At 36.2% G+C, this 19,895-nt stretch overlaps 1 protein-coding gene across 9 annotated transcripts in view; it reads right to left on the reverse strand.

Moving 5' to 3' along the window:
• Positions 1–23: 23 nt before the first annotated feature.
• The window catches only part of bicdl1 (BICD family like cargo adaptor 1), a 29,986-nt gene continuing 10,114 nt past the window's right edge, over positions 24–19,895 (reverse strand). For 2 of the 9 annotated variants that reach the window (XM_046870561.1, XM_046870560.1), the window contains 7 exons: positions 18,507–18,653; positions 17,821–18,000; positions 14,701–14,919; positions 13,460–13,603; positions 13,186–13,313; positions 12,156–12,276; positions 24–6,925 (listed from right to left, as the gene is read on the reverse strand). In XM_046870561.1, coding sequence (XP_046726517.1) covers positions 6,740–6,925; positions 12,156–12,276; positions 13,186–13,313; positions 13,460–13,603; positions 14,701–14,919; positions 17,821–18,000; positions 18,507–18,653 — 1,125 coding nt within the window. In that variant the 3' untranslated portion in view covers positions 24–6,739. Of the gene's footprint in view, positions 6,926–8,039; positions 8,179–8,657; positions 8,773–12,086; positions 12,277–13,185; positions 13,314–13,459; positions 13,604–14,700; positions 14,920–17,820; positions 18,001–18,506; positions 18,654–19,895 lie in introns of those variants that run through there. The other 7 variants (XM_046870562.1, XM_046870563.1, XR_006928248.1 and 4 more) reach the window with 7 other exon arrangements.

Below are 19,895 nucleotides of genomic sequence, written 5' to 3' on the forward strand. Positions count from 1 at the left end.
TCTGAACATAAATTGTAGAAAGATGCCAACAACACATGATTTTTCACTTTTATTGAGTGACAAACAATTTGACTTGTATATTCAGTGTTACTGGTCGTGCAAAGTTGTTGATTTTGTTTTTTTTGCCTGAAGCCAAAAAAACAAAAAAAAAAAATTTAAATGTTATTCTGGTATCTCTTACATCAACGCACCCTACCATGTGCCCAGCATTTCTATTTACAGAAAAACATTTAACTTCCCGTTATGCTTCAATGTTGCCATGAAACCACATGTTTACATGCTAATGCACTTAGGACTGCCTAGTGAAAATCATTTTGTTTTGAATTATTAGAGGTCTGACTACTCATTTTATTTGTCACTGTTCTTCATGTTCAGTGTTCTAGCTTGCCTTTTAACAAAAAAAAAAAAGAACACTCTTTACCCATGACTGCAGAATGTCAAGGTGAGATGCTATGTATTTTTCTTGCATTTACGATTATTTGTCATTGTCCTTCAAGTGAGGTTGGAATCTGCTTCAAGTGTAATGGTGTTTTTAAGGCACTAACAGTGATCACGTGTCACCAGACTACCAGTTACCACCAGGTAATCGGAAACAATCATGCAATAGTTGCCAGAAAACCTGAGGAGAAATGTAATCAAGAATTGTCCTTCAAACTGATTGCTGTTCTGTTTGAGAATTAAACTAAATTATAATGTACAATTAGCAACAGAAGTCTTTAAATCGCATACAAACGGAACTAAATGCCTCTTACTTTACAGCTACAGTCCAATAATCCACTGTAATTAGATCTGAATACACAGACTCCTAACTGTAATAACGGCAGGTTGGCTTGCAGTGGGCCATAAATAGCCCCAATAAACCAAGTAATGGTATCATGGCAACATGTCTGACTTTTTAGCCATTACATGTATGTACATATTTAATAGTTTAATGTGTTTTATGGATCAGATTTATTCTATATGAGGTCCATATTTGCACAAAGCCATGTGAGTGTCTGGCAAACCCTTTTAGGTGTATTTCTTGCTGCACACACTTGAGTAATGACAATATCCAACATCTCTTCCCCTTATGAATTAAAATGACAATAAATATTTTTAGTGGATTATCTATTGCCTTGAATGTTATTTCTTTATTTTCAACAATCTTTATGTATGATACTTTAAAATGTTCTTACATTTTATTATATCACAGCAAAGGTGGAAAGTATTAAAATATTCTACTGAAGTAAAAGAACTGTTATGTGAAAGAAATTTTACTTAAATAAAGTTACAGGTCTGAAAATCTACTTAAACACAGTAAAGTAGCTCACATTTTACTGAGTTATTCTTGGGGGATTCTATTGTTGTTTTAAAAAGATAAGCGGATATCAATCTAAAACATGTTTTTAATTTAAGGAACACCCAGGCATGATTTTTCCCCCTTGCATCATTTTTATTTACATATTATTCAGTAATGGATATGATTTAAAATGTAGTGAAGTACAATTTTTCAAACAAAACATACTGAAGTAAAAATAAAATTGCAGATTTCAAAAACAAAAATAAAAAAAGTAGAAGTACACACAAAAAAATACAGCATAGGAAAACGAGTTGATGTGATTCATTACTTTCCACCTCTGTATCACAGTGAACTCCATATGATGACACATTTACTGGATGCTTTTTATACTATGGAAGTCTGTTTTGTGTAAATTGTATGATGTTTAATATCATTATCTGGCATGAAAAATAAGGAATTTATAGATTATATAAAAACATCTGAAAATGCCTGAAAGTTGCCAGAACGTATTAAAATGGCAAGGGTTTTTTTATTGCTATATATTAAAGGTATTTGAGTTTTAGATCAAACATATAATATATTAACAAATTTGTATATTGTACAAATATTGTATATTAGCAAAATTAACAAATAACATATATGTTAAATTTTAGCTTTCATTTCCTGATGTATTTAGTTAAACAACTTAGAAAATCATCTTTGGTTGTCTTTGAAGTCAGACCACTCAATTTTAAGGCACAGGAACATTGTCTTAAAATAATAATAATATAAATAATAAATAGTAAATGATAATATACTTAATATGTTTGCATATCCCTTACTTACAATAACTTCATTAAACCCCAACTAACAATACAGTAATCTAGAAAATTAGAAAATGAATGTTAAAACTTTAATTTAATTCATCTTTTGATCTCAAACCCAAATGTCTTCAGTATGTAGCAAAAACATAAAACCCTTGCCATTTTAATACTTTCATAAAGGTATCTATGTCACAAAATATACACATACCTTTTCAAGCACATTCAAAAGACTTTTGATAGGCTTTAGTCAGGACTTTAAGCTACACTTTCACAAATTTGATGAATCTTGCCATTGTCTTGGAATATTGTTTCATGTAAGGATGTAACCTGGCCACTCAGCGCATTCAGGCATTTGGTCGACCATTGTTTCGCCTTTAGATTACTGAACTTATACCTGACTAATTAAAGCAACCTCCAATAGCAACACTGCCTCTAGGCGCTTGTACAGTTGGCACTCTATATGACAGGTGCACTGATTCTTGTACTTTGGATTAGGATAAATTGACCACATGACAAGTTATCCTCGTTAACAAGTCGCTCTCTTGTGGCTGCTTAGCTGTTTAGTCCCAATCCTGTAATTTAGCAGAGAGTTCTTTCAAAATGTTTGTGACATTTTCATGCAATAGGAAATGTTCCCACAATAATTAAAGACTTTTATGACCATTTTCTTTTACAAAGTTGACAGTTCATCGAAAATCCTTCCAAGTTTTCATAATGTGTTGGACATTTCTAACTCAACTACAGTGATTTCAGCTGTCTTTTTCCATTGTATTCTTTGCTTGATGCATGCCAGTAAATTCAGAATGTAAAATATTTTTCACAACCAGAAATATGTCTTCATATAGAAATTCTATGCTATTAAGGGTTCTTAAGCATATATTTATTTAAATCCAAACAGTGACATTTTTTGGCCAGGCAGTGTCCAAACATCACAGCACATAATCGTCATGATCTTCAGTAATTGTTTTGCATTTTAATACATTTTTTTTGCATTCAGTTGAATTTTGTGTTTTATTACATATAGACTGTCATAGAATTCAAATGATTTATTGTTCTCTTTAATTTGATACGTGAATGTGTTTTTGCGAGTTTTGTATTTCTTAAATTGTTATTCAGTTTAGATCTCATATTTGCAATAGACTGCTCTGTAAAAGGCCATGTGGCTATGTAAGGTGTGCTGCAAGTGACTCATTGTCACGCCATACCATATGACATTTTCACCAAAATGTTTCTGATTATTAAAGTCATACTCTTTTGAGTTAGAATATGTTCTCTTTAGACCTGTTTTCATTCTGTTGTATAACATTGTAGGCTAGTTTTTGTTTTCCGTGATTGTAGTCATACAAAACTGACTATACAAAAAGAAACAAAATGCACGCACGTAACTTTAAACAATTTACTTGTTTAAATGATTTAGGTTTGAATATTTGGTATGTGAGAAAAGCTTTTGACATACACAAAATTATGAAAAAGAATTCAACAGCAGACTTTTTTAAAAACAATTTAAATGGCAAAATAAGAGAGTCAAATGTTTGACTTTTACACAACACTAAAGTAAAGTAAATAACAAATTAAAACATGAATATGGAGGCATTCACACTACTATCCGTTTTACAACTTTGGAAGCTTAAAATTATTGATCAATCACAATTGTGTCCTGATTGGACATAATGGGTTGCATTGTGTGTAAAAAGCCAGTACTTGGACACTTGTGTTTATGTAGGTAGCCATTTGGGATTCGGCCTAGCAGCTATTCATATTCCAACTGAAAATATATCACATTATACCATATAAAACATTTCTGGATAGCAAACAAACAGCATCCGCCATTCACAATTGTCTCAATGAAATGCTATTAGCTACTTTTCAATTGATAAGAATGTAACATATTTGTTTAGAGTATGATAGTATCTGAGTGGCTGTATATATCCTACTGTATATACCCTACTCAATGTCATCAAAAATGTGATGACTTGCAGCTTAAGGAGAAGTGTGAGTGTAAGAGGTATAAGTTGGAAAGCTTCTGCCACTGGCAGTGATTTCCTTGGCAATTTGTAAACTGCACATTTGCATGCTAAGTCTGCTGAAAAATCCAGCCTGTTCTGCAAAACCACAGTCAGAGGTGGTCAAGCTGATAGATAGCAACATTATTGTGCTATTTTCTTACAACTTGACTACGATGTCATTAGTAACTGTTTTTGCAGACTTTACCAGTTCTGTTTGTGTTTTAGACCAAGTTGTATTTTTGTGGAAAACCTATGAATTTGTTTGTTTATAAACATATTTACCACCCCATTTATTTTTAAATGTAATCATATTACAAAGGGTTCTGATCAAGTTGACCCATCCTGGGGCTTCTAAAAACAAACTAAAGTTGACTTAAAAAAAAAAAAAAATACTGTATGAAAACATCCTTTCATTTCCCATTTCCCTCTCACCATGAAAGGGATAGTACTTGAATGCAGACAGTAAAGTAAAGACACCACTCCATGCCATGACATGGAAATTCTCTGCAGCGCGTCAACATTTACTCACAAACAGCTCACAAACTTCTACATGCTCACAAACAAACAGAAATGTAAATTGCTCTATAAAATACTGTTATCATTCAAAACTTTACAGTTACAAATATATCTCTTCCATTTTATTTCCTTAGATTTCCAACATATTATAAAATATCATTCTTTGGGTTTCTTTAAACCTTCGGTTATTTCTGTACTTAATTGAAAAAGAGAAGACATCTGCATAGCTTAACTCAAAATGGGCTCTAAATGGCAAAATTCACCAAAAAAGCCTTTCCTCACCTCCACATGGCCTTTCCCATGCCCATGGAGAAGTGACAACTCAAATTTGTGTAACTTCCACTATCCATTGCAAGCTCATAACACATCTAAAATCTGTTCTATTGTGTGTGCCATGCACACATTCAAGTTCAGGGGTAGTAAAATGTTTTATGATTACCTGCAACACATATCTAGTATGAGATCTTACACATGTGAAGACAATTGTTAAAAATATTTAACATTTTTGTCAACCAGTTTGTAATGTTATCAGTTAGTGGTGCAAAGTAATAAAGTTGGGTCAACACATTACACCAATCAGCCATAACATTATTATTATATAACTTCCCCTTTGTGTTGCCAAAACAGCCCTGACCCCTTAAAGCATAGTCAACAAGACCTCTGAACATGGTGTGGTAGCACTTGGTGTTACCAGGGACCAAGGCATTAGGAACAAATCCTTTAAATTCTCTACTGTATGTTTCACAGTGGGGCCTCCATGAATTGGACTTGGTTTAACATGCCCTATTGATACTCAATCAGATTAAATGCCAGGAACCAAGGACCCAAGGCTTCCAAACATAACACTGCCCAGAGTATTATACTGCCTATCAACCCACCTTCTTTCTATAGTGCATCCTGGTGCCAGCTTTTCCCCAGGTATTATGCATATGCCATTCACAGTGCTAAGGGTGGTGTACTGCGGTGTACAGTTGGCTTTCTGACCAGTCTGCCCCTATGCTGTTTACATTTACATTTATTGCATTTATAAACTGAGTGGTTAAGGGTTAAAGGACTTGCTCAAAGGCCCAGCAGTGGCAGCTTTGTGGTGCTGGGATTTGAATTTATTTATTAGAAAAGGTCGGCCAAAACAGTTTAAAACAATTGTTGAACATTTTCATAAACCTCAGTGCTCAGAAAAATGCAGGAAAAACCCAGGGTTATTTTATGAGGTTAATATCAATGCTTCTACTAGAGATGATGCATGTGGTGCAGCTGTGGCTGCAGTAAAAGGAGATTTGTTGAATTGTTCACTACCCTTCACTACTTGTGTCTTAAAGCTGGCCCATTTCTCCTGCTTTCAACACATCAACATTGAGAACTGACAGTTTACTGTGCCATATATCCCACCCCTCAATACAGAATAGTATTGATAATAGGTGCTGTGATATCAAGACAATCAATGTTCAATTCAGAAGTCATTGGTTTTAATGTTATAGCTGATTGGTGGGTTTCCTTTGAGCTGTGAACTGATTCTTGTTCAAATGTTTCCATTTTAATCAAGAAATGGCTCACTTCTTGAATCACATGATTTTGATGAAGAGCTGACTAAATAAGAGTCCTCTGAAGTACCTTTATAAATGCAGCAGTGATTGAATCTAATTCACAAACTAAAACCTGCAGCCTGACTTCAAATCAATGAGAACCCTGCAGAGTTTAGCTCATCCTGAGATAGAGGCCAAAAGAAACCTTCAGTATGACAGAGCTAAATCTGATATTTTCATTTAAACCTTTTGGCAGTGGGGTGAAGAGAATATCTGAGGCACATGTAGGATAAGTTGGCCTCAGAATGATTTAAATGTGGTAATCCTGCATATTTCACCCTGAAACTGTAACATATCCAAGGACATTTTCTCTAAATGCGTTTCTTGAATTTCTAATGATCCCTTGTGCTTGATGTAGAATTATCTGAAGGAGCGTGCTATGGACAGGTAAAGTGCAAAAATAGCTCCAGGATTTGAAAACAAGATTTTGTTGGTTTGTTGTTAACTGTACTGTCTTAGTCTTTGGCTGGGTCAATAATTGTACGCCATTGCTTTTCCTTTTCATTTTTAGCATCTCTCTCCATCTTTCTCCCTCTTTTCACCTAAACAGTTTCAGTTCTTTTTAAAAAATGAGAAAAGGCGCTTGTCACAATTGGAGAGGCTGGATGCTTGCCTGGAAGTGGCTCCAGAGGAGCCATAGGTACTAGCCTTAGCCCCAGAGAAAGTGTTTCGGGAGTCCCTCCATTCTCCCTGATGCTTATCCATCAACTGTTGATCTAACAATCTGAGCACATCATCCTGTGAAAGAATGACAGAGAAACATGTTAAAAATGTTTATTAGTGTGTAAAACAAAAATAATCTTAAGTTTATGAGATGCAAATGAATAGTATAAGGAAGGATGGAAAAGTATCAAAAAAGACTGAGGGAATGAGGGAAGAAATAGTTGTATATATCAGCAAAGCCAGATGAGAGAGATCGGCTTGACAATGTTGAGGAGTGTGTAAAGGACATTACACAGTGGATGCTGACAGGAAGATAAATATTAGAGATATGTTACAGGATGCAGAAAAACTAGTTCATGCTTTTGTTACATCCAGATTAGACTACTATAACCCCTTACTGTCTGGGTGTTCGAGTAAGCGCATAAATAAGCTTCAGTTAGTCCAAAATGCAGCAGTAAGAGTCCTCACTAGAAATAGAAAATATGACATCACCCCTGTTTTATGAGTTTACATCAGTCTACACTGGCTCCTAATTAAATCTCGAATGGATAATAAAATATTTCTACTGACGTATATCCGAGTGAACTTCTATACCATTATAATCCCCCAAGCCTACTTAGATCAAAAGGTGCAGGCTATTTGTTGATACCTCAAATAATGAAGACTACAGCAGAGGCCAAAGCTATCTCTTATAGAGCCCCACAGTTATGGAACAGCCTTCCAATTAGTGTTTGGGACGATGCTGAAAACATTTATTTAGTTAAACCTTCTATCGGTAGGTTTTTCTGCGGTAAAGCAGCATATCTGGAGGGATCATGGATATAGTGTGTTCAGTGAACTGGGATATATATATATATATATATATATATATATATATATATATATATATATATATATATATATATATATATATGCTGTCGTCCCCTCACTCTAACACGTTCACTCTGGTTTGTTGACGGTGGTGTCGTGGGCCATCTCTTATCCTAGGGATACCTCATGTCTGTTACCTACTGGCTCTCCCTTTTAGTTATGCTGCCATAACTAATCTTGCCAGAATCCCAAACTGCACAGTAACCTTAACTTTTATACAACAATAAGGATACTTAATAATCCATATCTTTCTCTCCCTGTTACCCTTCTTCTTCTCCTCTCTCTCTCTCTCTCTCTCTCTCGGTCAAGTTAAACATACTCCTGGGGTACCAGTGACCACTGTTCCTGCCCCTCTCCTCTCCTCGGATCTGCTCGCTTCGTCCTGTCCTGCCTCTGGATGGTGTTCTCTTCGATTGGAGGCCACTCTTTGCAGCTGGGGATGGTTTCACATCAACGGCCTGGGGATCCATGAAATTATGGAGTATGAACAGGTACTCAGAGGATTTGGATTGTACTTAATTTAAACAGTCTGCTACACTGACTCAGGACTACAGTTTGCATTTGATCACCATCACTGCACACCTCAACATCGTTTAGCTGTAATAAATGGATATTTGGTGACACCCAGATAAGAATGGTTCCCTCTTTAGTCTGGTTCTTCTCAAGGTTTCACAGTCGCCACTGGCTCGCTCATTAGGGACTAACTTACACTTATCAAGAACCTTATTCATTCTTTCTTACCACATTATCTGTGGAAAGTTGCTTCGAGACAATGTCAATTTTTAAAAGTGCTATACAAATAAACATTTATTGAATTTAATTGAAAATAGATGCAAGATTCTTTGGAATTGATGGATCTCCATGCCATGGCAAATTCCCACAGAATAAAGTGTGGGTTTGTGTATTTGTATGAGTCAAGAGGCATATAAAAGCTCACCTCTAAGGCAGAAAGGGGCTACCACAGAGGGAGAGGGAGTTTGTATGGAAGCTGAAAAAGGCCACTAGATCAGAAACCACAAGAGCCACACAGTGAACAGCCCTGAGGAGGCAAACTGCAGACAAGGAGAGAGAGAAAGGAAAGCTAGGAGTTACATAAAGAGGAGAAGGGACACACACACACACACACACACACACACACACACACACACACACACACACACACACACACAGCTGCAGAGCAAAGAAACTGGGAAAACAATACATAACTCTTGAAAACACATTGGGGGAAAAAAATAATATATAAACAAACTAAAGAAATGCACACTGAGAGAGGGGGGAAGGAGATCCTGATGATCATATTGCATAGAATATCCAGGAACACACCACCACCAAGGTACGGAGTAGCATATCTTTAAATGCTTCTCTAAGAACTCCAAGTCCCATATGGAAATCTGATATATAGTAATATATGGAAAACACATACAGTATATTGTGTATATATAATGTAACAAAACTGTAACATTGCAACATTAAACATTATTTTTACATTTTCAAAGCAACATTGTAATATCAGTGCATTGTACAGTAATCAATGTGCAGTTTCTCCTGTTGACTTGAAACAATGCATTTGAGAGATTGTCCCAAAATGTTGGAATAATGTCACTTCCAAAACTAGCATATCTAAAAGGAAAAAAAGAGAGAGAAAACAAGAGACATTACCCCTTTTACAAATAAATAAATAAATGTACTCGCTACTTAATATTTCAGTTAACTGTCAGTGGTATTATAACAAAGTTGAAGTGATTGGGAACGACAGCAACTTAGCCATAAACTTTAAGGCCACGTAAAATCGAGTCAGCGGATGCTGAGATGCACAGAGGTCACCAACTTTCTGCAGAGTTAATAGCTACAGACCTTCAAACTTCATGTGGCCTTCAGATTAGTTCAAGAAGGTTAGTTATAGTTATTAGTTGGTTGTAAAAATTAGTTATAGAAGGCGGGAAATAGTTAATTTGCAATAACTGTAGTCATGGCAAAACTAAAATATTTATTAAATTAAGAACATTGAAATCATAAAAATAGTTGATATGTAAATCATTTATAAATATCGAAAAATATCTTACCTTGTAAAATCTTTTTCATCCAAAAGTTCCTTGTTGCTGAGTCAGTATTGCAGGAAGTATTCCTCCGACTTGCCTTTTTTATGTTTATTTTTTGTGACTGTAAGGCACCTAAGCGACAGCTAAATTTGCACCTTATGGCAGCAAATCAGGTATAGTGAATGTAATTTGATTAGGTTGGTTTAGGATCCATTACATTCATGTTATAATTTGGAACAATAATAGTTATTTCATAGCATTATATATATATATATATATATATATATATATATATATATATATATATATATATATATATATATATATCCTGACTAGTTTAATTCGACCAGCAGAGATGGCTAAGATAAACACAAGACTGACCTCTCAAATTACCCTCTACAAGTGTATCAATGTTTAAAAGTTTCATAAGAAAATTCTACATTAACATCTATGTGACTAGTTTTACATAGTAACTAATTCCATAACTCAACATCAGGTATCTCATATATTATGTTGTATTTCAAAAAATCATGAATGGTTTTACACAATGTATTAAAGTATATGTACAGTGCATCCAGAAAATATTTACAACGCTTCACTTTTTCCACATTTTGTTATGTTACAGCCTTATTCTAAAATGGATAAAAAAAAATGTTTCCCCCTCAAAATTCTACAAACAATACCCCATAATGGCAACGTGAAAAAAATTTGTTTGAAATCTTCATTTAAAAAAGTACATAAAATAATAACATTTATAAAAAATAAAAAAAAACATGTATAAAAGTATTCACAGCCTTTGCTTAATACTTGGATAAAGCACCTTTGGCCCAAATTACAGCCTCAAGTCTTTTCAAGTATACTTTGCACACCTATTTTTGGGCAGTTTCTACTATTCTTCTTTGCAGATCTTGTTTCCTCTAATTATCCTTGAGATGATTTTACAACAGTGCATGTCAGAACACAAACTAAACCATGAAGTCTAAGGAATTGTCTGTAGACCTCTGAGACAGGATTGTATCGAGGCACAGATCTAGGGAAGGGTAAAGAAAAAAGGTCCCAATGAGCACAGTGGCCTCCATCATTCGTAAATGGAAGAACCACCAGGACTCTTCCTAGAGCGGGCTGCCCGATCAAACTGAGCAATCGGGGGATAAGGGCCTTAGTAAATGAGGTGACCAAGAACCTGATGATCACCCTAAAAGGGCTCCTGCATTTCTCTATGAAGAGAGAAGAAACTTTAAGAAGAACGACCATCTCTGCAGCACTCCACCAATAAGGCTTATATAGTAGAGTGGCCAGACAGAAGTAATGTAAAAGGCACATGACAGCCCATCTGCACTTTTTATCAAAAGGCACCTGGACTCGAAGCTCATGAGAAACAAAGATTGAACTCCCTGGCCTGAATGCCAAGCATCAAGTCTGGAGGAAACCAGGCACTGCTCATTACCTAGCCAATACCATCGCTACAGTGAAGCATGGTGCTGGCATCATCATGCTGTGGGAATGTTTTTCAGTGGCAACACCTAGGAGACTAGTCAGGATTGAGGGAAAGATAAATGCAGCAATATACAGAGACATACTTGATGAAAACCTGTTTCAGAGTGCTTTGGACTTTAGACTGGGGCGACGGTTCATATTCCAACAGAAAAACGACCCTAAGCACACAGCCAAGATAACAAAGAAGTGGCTATGGGAAAACTCGGTGAATGTCCTTGAGTGGCCCAGCCAGAGCCCAGACTTGAACCCGATTGAACATCTCTGAAGAGATTTGAAAATGGCTGTGCACCAACACTTCCTACCCAACCTGATGGAGCTTGAGAGGTTCTGCAAAGAAGAATGGTAAAAACTGCCCAAAAATAGGTGTGCAAAGCATTAAACTCGAAAAAAGCAAAGGCTGTGAATACATATGTACATGTTTTTGGTTTTTGTAAGACATTTACAAAGATTTCAAACACACTTCTTCCACGTTGTTATTTATGGGTTATTGTTTGTAGAATTTTGAGGAAAAATTAAATTAATCCATTTTGTTAATACAATCCAGATGCACTGTATATTACATATGTATAGAAACATTAGATAGTAAGTTAAAGACATGTTTTCCACATATTGTATTTGTATACATACTTTATTATACATGTCCTTAAGCAACCAATAGAAAAATCAAAAATGTTCATAAATGTTCAAATATATTACTATCATTTAATATTTGTTCATATATGGCCATATATCAGATTTCAAGAGTCAAGAGGCTTCCTTATGCATTATGTTTGTACTCACCTTAGTCCTCTACTTCCAAGATAAACCAACACATACTAGGTTTAAAAATATGTGTGAAAATCGTGTCTTGATTTGTGTGTGTGTAAAGCGTATATGTGCTTGTAGTATTCCTGACCCACCTGCCATGCTTCTAACTGCTGGGACAGATTAAACTTCTGCTGGATAGCATCAAGAAGCTGGCTGTTCAGAGACATAATGTCTACCTTACACTTCGCCAACTCCATCTCCACTGCTTTCTTTCTGAAGTATATATAGAGAAGGTTAAAAAAAATAGTTTAATCAAATGGAAGAACATGATTTTCTTCATGAAATTAGGTCATAAATATACGTTTATGGAAAGACATGGCATAATGTATTTTTAGGAGCAAATCCACAATAACGTAAACTATAAAGCCATATTCTGTTTACACATTAACAAACTAACTTCTCTGCACCACTGTCATTATTCAAACTCTACCCAAAATATTAGGCCCAAAAACCAGTATGCGTAAAGTCAATTTATACTGTATGTAAAATAATATGAAAATAATACATGGTGTAAACTTGACTAGTAAGCAAAAAAGCCCTACGGCACTAAGTAGCTGCATATTGGTTAAAACCTGCAAAGCTTTATGGCTGCATGATCTATGATCTAAAATAAAAGAGAAACAAGGTTCTTAAATAAAACAAGAGGATTCCAGGTATTTCAGAATTGGCTCCCTAAAATATGTGATTACATTATATATAAAATTTGATTTTTTTTAACTACTTAAAATTTTTGCAGTGGTGGAAAGTAACGAAGTAATTTGCTTTTTCGTGTATCTGCACTTTACTAAAGTATTTCCATTTGGGGAGACGTTTAATTTAACATTACTACATTTCAAAGTCAAAAATCAGATGTTCAGACACTTTTTTTGATTGCTGCTTGGTGGTATCTATATTATCACCAGCATACAGTTCAGCATCAGTTCAACAACAAGCAAAACATTTTTAGAGTAATAAATGATGGAATAAATTCCTTGCTCTAACTTGCGTTAACTCTAACCTGTGGCGTTATTTTATTTTTATTTTTTAAATAGTTCCCTTTCCTAGTATTTTGCAGATAAAGTGGGTAGCGGTTTGTGTATTTTTGCTTTATGATATGAACAAATCTGTGGAACAAAGGCCTACTTGACAATGGCATCATCTCTGTCTCGGATGGCATTTTGAAGTTGTTCGCTTGGCTCTTGAACCTCTGATGCTCTGAGTCTCTCATTTTCTTCCCTTGATGAGCACACTTCTAAGGAAAGAAGTGCAATCTACAAGAACATATTGGAACATAACAATCAACTGAATAATAAGGCTAAATGTGTTTATGCCATAAGGCATTTTAAACTACACTATCCTTATTTTACTTTCTGTTTCTGTTTGACTGTCAGTAAGTGTGTGTGTATTTAATATGCACCTGATTATGGAGTTGCAGCATGTCTTCCTGAGTGCTCCGTACCCTTTCCTGTTCCTGTTTGTAAAGTTCTTGCACTTTGTGCAGTTCCTCACTCAGTTTCCGCACCTGCTCTTCCAACACATCCTCATCACTGCGGTGTGATCCCTAATCCCAAACACACACACACACACACACACACACACACACACACACACACACACACACACACACAGTACAGTAAATAATAAAGAAACGACACAGCACAAATGTGTTTTAAATAAACTAAATTAAAAAAAAATTTTCTTTTCACATTTGTGTGACTTTAAATTATACCATGTCTTCCTTCCCTGACTTTTTAATTCTCATAAAATACTTTGTAAAAATATTCAACATAAATTACATAATACAAATTAATAGATAATTTTTTTGTTAAATAATTAATTAAATCACCTTTTTTGACTAAATATTTTAACTTCACATTATTTTAAATAGTTGTTAAATATACAGAAACATATAATAATATATCTTTCCTGTGTAGCGCTCCCCCACAAGCATATTTTCTGTACTCACTTGCAGTCTATCAATTGCTATTAATTAATACTATCCATCTGTGTCTGTTTTTTTCTATTTAATCACTGAAACATCTGTGAAATTTACCTCCTACAAAATTGGAGAGTTTTTTTTATTATTATTTACTAAGTTCTCTGATTTTGAAAACACATCAATGTTTTGTTTTCTTTTTTTTTATGAAAAATTACATATTTCCTGCATCGCTAGTTTTATTTTTAGTGTCTCCAGGGGCATACTGGTAGGGCTGAATATTTTAAATTAAAATAAATAAAAACCTCATCATTTACTACTGCATTTCAAATTTAAATACAAATACGAGCAGTTTGAACATTAAATAGATACAGATACAGACAGGAGCAGCATATATGTTCAGCATATATTGTGAGTGGATACTGATGTTGAGTTTGTGTGTTGCATGTTGCATATGTTATAAATATGGTTAATTGAAGAACAGATACAAGTACAGATATTGATATTCCATTACACCCAAATGTGTGTAATGCATGTTCATAAATGTAAATGGTAATTGTCTGTGTTTTTGCATGTTGCATGTAATAAATGCAGAGTCTTTGTGAATTATATGTTAAATGTGTGTTGCATATTGAATGTGTATATTTGCATGTTACATGTTTTGTGTGTGTGTGTGTGTGTGTGTGTGTGTGTGTGTGTGTGTGTGTGATTATTTGCCATACTGTAGACTCATTGGCATCCAGCAGGTTTTGTGTGAGTCTGCGCAGCTCGAGTAGACTGGACTGCAGGCTGCCCATAGGCACGTCTTTAGCTGATGAGGTTTCTGATGACTCATCCATGGATGAATCCGTGGACAGGGCAGAGTCTGTGATGTCATTTCCTCTGAGCTGGGAGCAGATAGAGCGAATCTGGCAATAAGCCTCCCATAGCTGCAGACGCAACTGCAGAGAAAAAATATAATAACATTGAGTGATGTTGATGTTTATGGTGTGAGACTGGCAAACGTAGGTGTCTGTTTCTATGGACGAGAAAGACTAGAGTGAGAGAGAATGTATGTGTGAGACCAACTATATTTGCAAGACTTTATTATGTTTTTCATCTTGTATGTGTGGGAGTGCTGGAATCTGAGTCAGAGCTCTAGCACCTGGATCTCTGTAGCACATGTGCGCACACAAACACACACGCACACACACACACATACGATAAGCGGCGGAGGAGGGAAAACTCGATTTTTTGCTACTCTCTCTATCACTCCTGTACACTATGTATCCCTTAACTTTACATTTTTTACTTTTTTTTCTTTGCTTATATTAATTTTCGTCACAATCTTCGCTTTCTGGCTTCGCTTTGCCATCTAGCAGCGGCGTCTCGAGCTCGTACCTAAATTTTTTGCTCGCGTAACAAAGCAAAAAATCGACAGAGTGACCGCTCGTACCTCGGAAAACTCGTACATTAATGCACTCTATATATATATATATATATATATATATATATATATATATATATATATATAGTGCCTTGCGAAAGTATTCGGCCCCTTGAACTTTGCGACCTTTTGCCACATTTCAGGCTTCAAACATAAAGATATAAAACTGTAATTTTTTTGTGAAGAATCAACAACAAGTGGGACACAATCATGAAGTGGAACGAAATTTATTGGATATTTCAAACTTTTTTAACAAATAAAAAACTGAAAAATTGGGCATGCAAAATTATTCAGCCCCCTTAAGGTAATACTTTGTAGCGCCACCTTTTGCTGCGATTACAGCTGTAAGTCGCTTGGGGTATGTCTCTATCAGTTTTGCACATCGAGAGACTGAAATTTTTGCCCATTCCTCCTTGCAAAACAGCTCGAGCTCAGTGAGGTTGGATGGAGAGCATTTGTGAACAGCAGTTTTCAGTTCTTTCCACAGATTCTTGATTGGATTCAGGTCTGGACTTTGACTTGGCCATTCTAACACCTGGATATGTTTATTTGTGAACCATTCCATTGTAGATTTTGCTTTATGTTTTGGATCATTGTCTTGTTGGAAGACAAATCTCCGTCCCAGTCTCAGGTCTTTTGCAGACTCCATCAGGTTTTCTTCCAGAATGGTCCTGTATTTGGCTCCATCCATCTTCCCATCAATTTTAACCATCTTCCTGTCCCTGCTAAAGAAAAGCAGGCCCAAACCATGATGCTGCCACCACCATGTTTGACAGTGGGGATGGTGTGTTCAGGGTGATGAGCTGTGTTGCTTTTACGCCAAACATAACGTTTTGCATTGTTGCCAAAAAGTTCGATTTTGGTTTCATCTGACCAGAGCACCTTCTTCCACATGTTTGGTGTGTCTCCCAGGTGGCTTGTGGCAAACTTTAAACGACACTTTTTATGGATATATTTAAGAAATGGCTTTCTTCTTGCCACTCTTCCATAAAGGCCAGATTTGTGCAGTATACAACTGATTGTTGTCCTATGGACTGAGTCTCCCACCTCAGCTGTAGATCTTTGCAGTTCATCCAGAGTGATCATGGGCCTCTTGGCTGCATCTCTGATCTGTCTTCTCCTTGTATGAGCTGAAAGTTTAGAGGGATGGCCAGGTCTTGGTAGATTTGCAGTGGTCTGATACTCCTTTCATTTCAATATTATCGCTTGCACAGTGCTCCTTGGGATGTTTAAAGCTTGGGAAATCTTTTTGTATTCAAATCCGGCTTTAAACTTCTCCACAACAGTATCTCGGACCTGCCTGGTGTGTTCCTTGTTCTTCATGATGCTCTCTGCACTTTAACCGGACCTCTGAGACTATCACAGTGCAGGTGCATTTATACGGAGACTTGATTACACACAGGTGGATTCTATTTATCATCATTAGTCATTTAGGTCAACATTGGATCATTCAGAGGTCCTCACTGAACTTCTGAAGAGTTTGCTGCACTGAAAGTAAAGGGGCTGAATAATTTTGCACGCCCAATTTTTCAGTTTTTTATTTGTTAAAAAAGTTTGAAATATCCAATAAATTTCGTTCCACTTCATGATTGTGTCCCACTTGTTGTTGATTCTTCACAAAAAATTACAGTTTCATTTCTATATGTTTGAAGCCTGAAATGTGGCAAAAGGTTGCAAAGTTCAAGGGGGCCGAATACTTTCAAGAAGGCACTGTATATATATATATATATATATATATATATATATATATATATATATATATATATATATATATATATATATATATATATACTGTATATATATACATTCATATACACATATGACTTGTATTATGTCTCTACTGTTTATATATCATATATAATCATATATAATTCCTCTCTTATCTTAGAGATATCATTAGAGAGTGTGTGAAGTGCTTCACTCAGCAGGCTGTTTTCCTACTGGAGGTCCACAGTAAGCCATGGATGAACTAAGAACCCACATGCCTTGGACTTAAACATTCAAATAAAGTCTAAAGCTGATATACTTTAGCTGCCTCTCTAACCTCCGACCATGATGCTGCATAATGTTTTACATGATCATGCATATGCTTCCCCTCATTTTTTGCCATCCGTATAAAATCTGTTTTCTGTCTATGCTAAATAAAGCGAGCCAGTGGTTGTCACATTCCAGCATATTCCAGTTTAAATTATATTTATCGTTGCGGCCTTGAGGTTACCTTGAGATGCAAACGGAAGAGCCGAAATCTCTGCAAATGTCAAGTTTCTGTTCCCGAGTGCTCCCTATGGCTGAAGTGTTACTTGTGTATATATATATATATATATATATATATATATATATATATATATATATATATATATATATATATATATATGTATGTATGTATGTATGTATGTGTGTATGTGTAAGTGTGTACCTGCTCCCTCTCCTGCTCGAGCTCCTCCTGCTCCATGCTCTGCTCTATCTCACAGAGTAGCGAGCGACTATTTGAGCTGAAGCCCTGAAGACTTCTCTCCTCGGTCATCTCTGCCAAACGAACGCTTAACTGCCGATGAGACAAACGCACCTCCTGCAGCTCCAAATGATTCTGCCGCAGCTAAGGATACATGACATACAAACTTAAATTGATAGGCTAGGGAGAACATAATGGTTTACATGGTCTATTTGCAGACTCACCCATTAGAAGCTAACGGAGAAAAAAAAAAATCGTATGACCATAGACTAAATAACCGATTCTGATTGACTGAAAGGTGTGTGTTCGAAATGCTGATAACCCAGGCAATTCCGGTCAATTTACTCAGCATTTTTAAATTAATGCGCTGCCTTATAAACAACTTTAACCATAATATCACACAGTTACAAATTGCATACAGAGTGAGATAGCTATTTTAAACATGACAAGTGTTTAACCTTTGAACTATCAATATTTCTTAACTCACCTAGACTATTTTCAAAAGCATTAAAAAACACAGAAAGCAAGCTTAGTTGAATATATTTTTGGTTATTATTTATTTATTTACAACTAGCATTTTTCATGCTAAAATTACTCACACAGAATACACACAAAATCACTTACACAGAATAGTTTAAACAATCACTTGCCTGTAAATCCTTCTCATGGCATAGTTTTTCCAACACAAGTGTCCGCTCTTTTAAGTTGTCCACAGTGCTCTGCAGCTGCTCATTCTCCTCATGCAATGTGGTTAAACATCGCTCAAGGTCCTGCTTATGCTTAGACAGAATTTTTATCTAAACAAGATAAGTGAACAGAATGCGCTGGGTCAGATACAATGCCACAGACAGCCTAACCAACAGCAGTTGTTAGTTCGAATTTTCCATAAACCAAACAGCAAATACTGCATAGCTTCATGGAAAGGCCTACAACCACCCACAGTTATAGGAATGTTAAACTTGAACCACTGCCTAGAAAAAGCATGCAAGGTCAGTGACACTGCCGTAGGAATTTAGGATTGACTACTTTAATAAGGTGCCTAGCAAATTAGCTGGTATTAAAAAAAGACAAGCCATAGCTGATATTCAGTTTGTGACCCAAAATAACCCAGCCATTAGGGTTGCACAAGCCAGTGCAGTCTTAGTGCCGGTCACAAGCCCGGATAAATGGGGAAGATGCGTTAGGAAGGGCATCCAGCGTAAAACGTGCCCAATCAAATATGCGGATCACAAATCAGACTTTCATACCGGATCGGTCGAGGCCCGGGTTACCAACGACCGCCACAGGTATTGTTAGTCAACAGGGTACCGGTGTAAATTAGGCTACTGTTGCCCGAAGGAGGAGAAGGAAAGGAGGAAGACGTCTACAGAGACAGCAGGAAAAGGAGAAGTGTAGGAGAGTGGAGGTTAGGATGGGCACTTTAAATGGAGAGGATAGCTAATATGATGGAGAGAAGAAAGGTAGATATGTTGTGTGTTTAGGAGACCAAGTGGAAGGGGAGAAAGGACAGGAACATTGGAGGGGAAATTTAAGCTATTCTATCATGGTGTGGATGGAAAGAGAAATGGTGTAGGGGTGATTCTGAAGGAAAAGTACAGTAAGAGTAGTGGAGGTGAAGAGAGTTTCTGATAGGGTGATGAACGTGAAACTGGAAGTTGAAGGGGTGATGATAAATTTCATCAGTGTCTATGCTCCACAAGTGGGTTGTGAGATGGAGGAGAAGGAAAAATTCTGGAGGGAGTTAGATTGAGTGGTAGAAGGTGTACCTAGGAATGAACGATTGGTGATTGGGGCAGACTTCAATATCCATATTGGTGAAGGGAACAGAGGTAATGAGGAGGTGATGGGTAGGTATGGTCTTAGATAGAGGTAGAGGACTGTGGAATGGCAGATGGTGGTAGTTTTTGCTTAAAGGGTGGAAATGGCAGTGGTGAATACGTATTTTAAGAAGAAATAGGGTAACATATAAGAGTGGAGGAAGGTGCACACAGGGGGACTATGTTCTATGTAGGTGATGCAACCTGAAAAAGATTGGAGAC

Source organism: Silurus meridionalis, chromosome 17 (genome assembly GCF_014805685.1).
Source record: "Silurus meridionalis isolate SWU-2019-XX chromosome 17, ASM1480568v1, whole genome shotgun sequence".
Taxonomy (NCBI): domain Eukaryota; kingdom Metazoa; phylum Chordata; class Actinopteri; order Siluriformes; family Siluridae; genus Silurus; species Silurus meridionalis.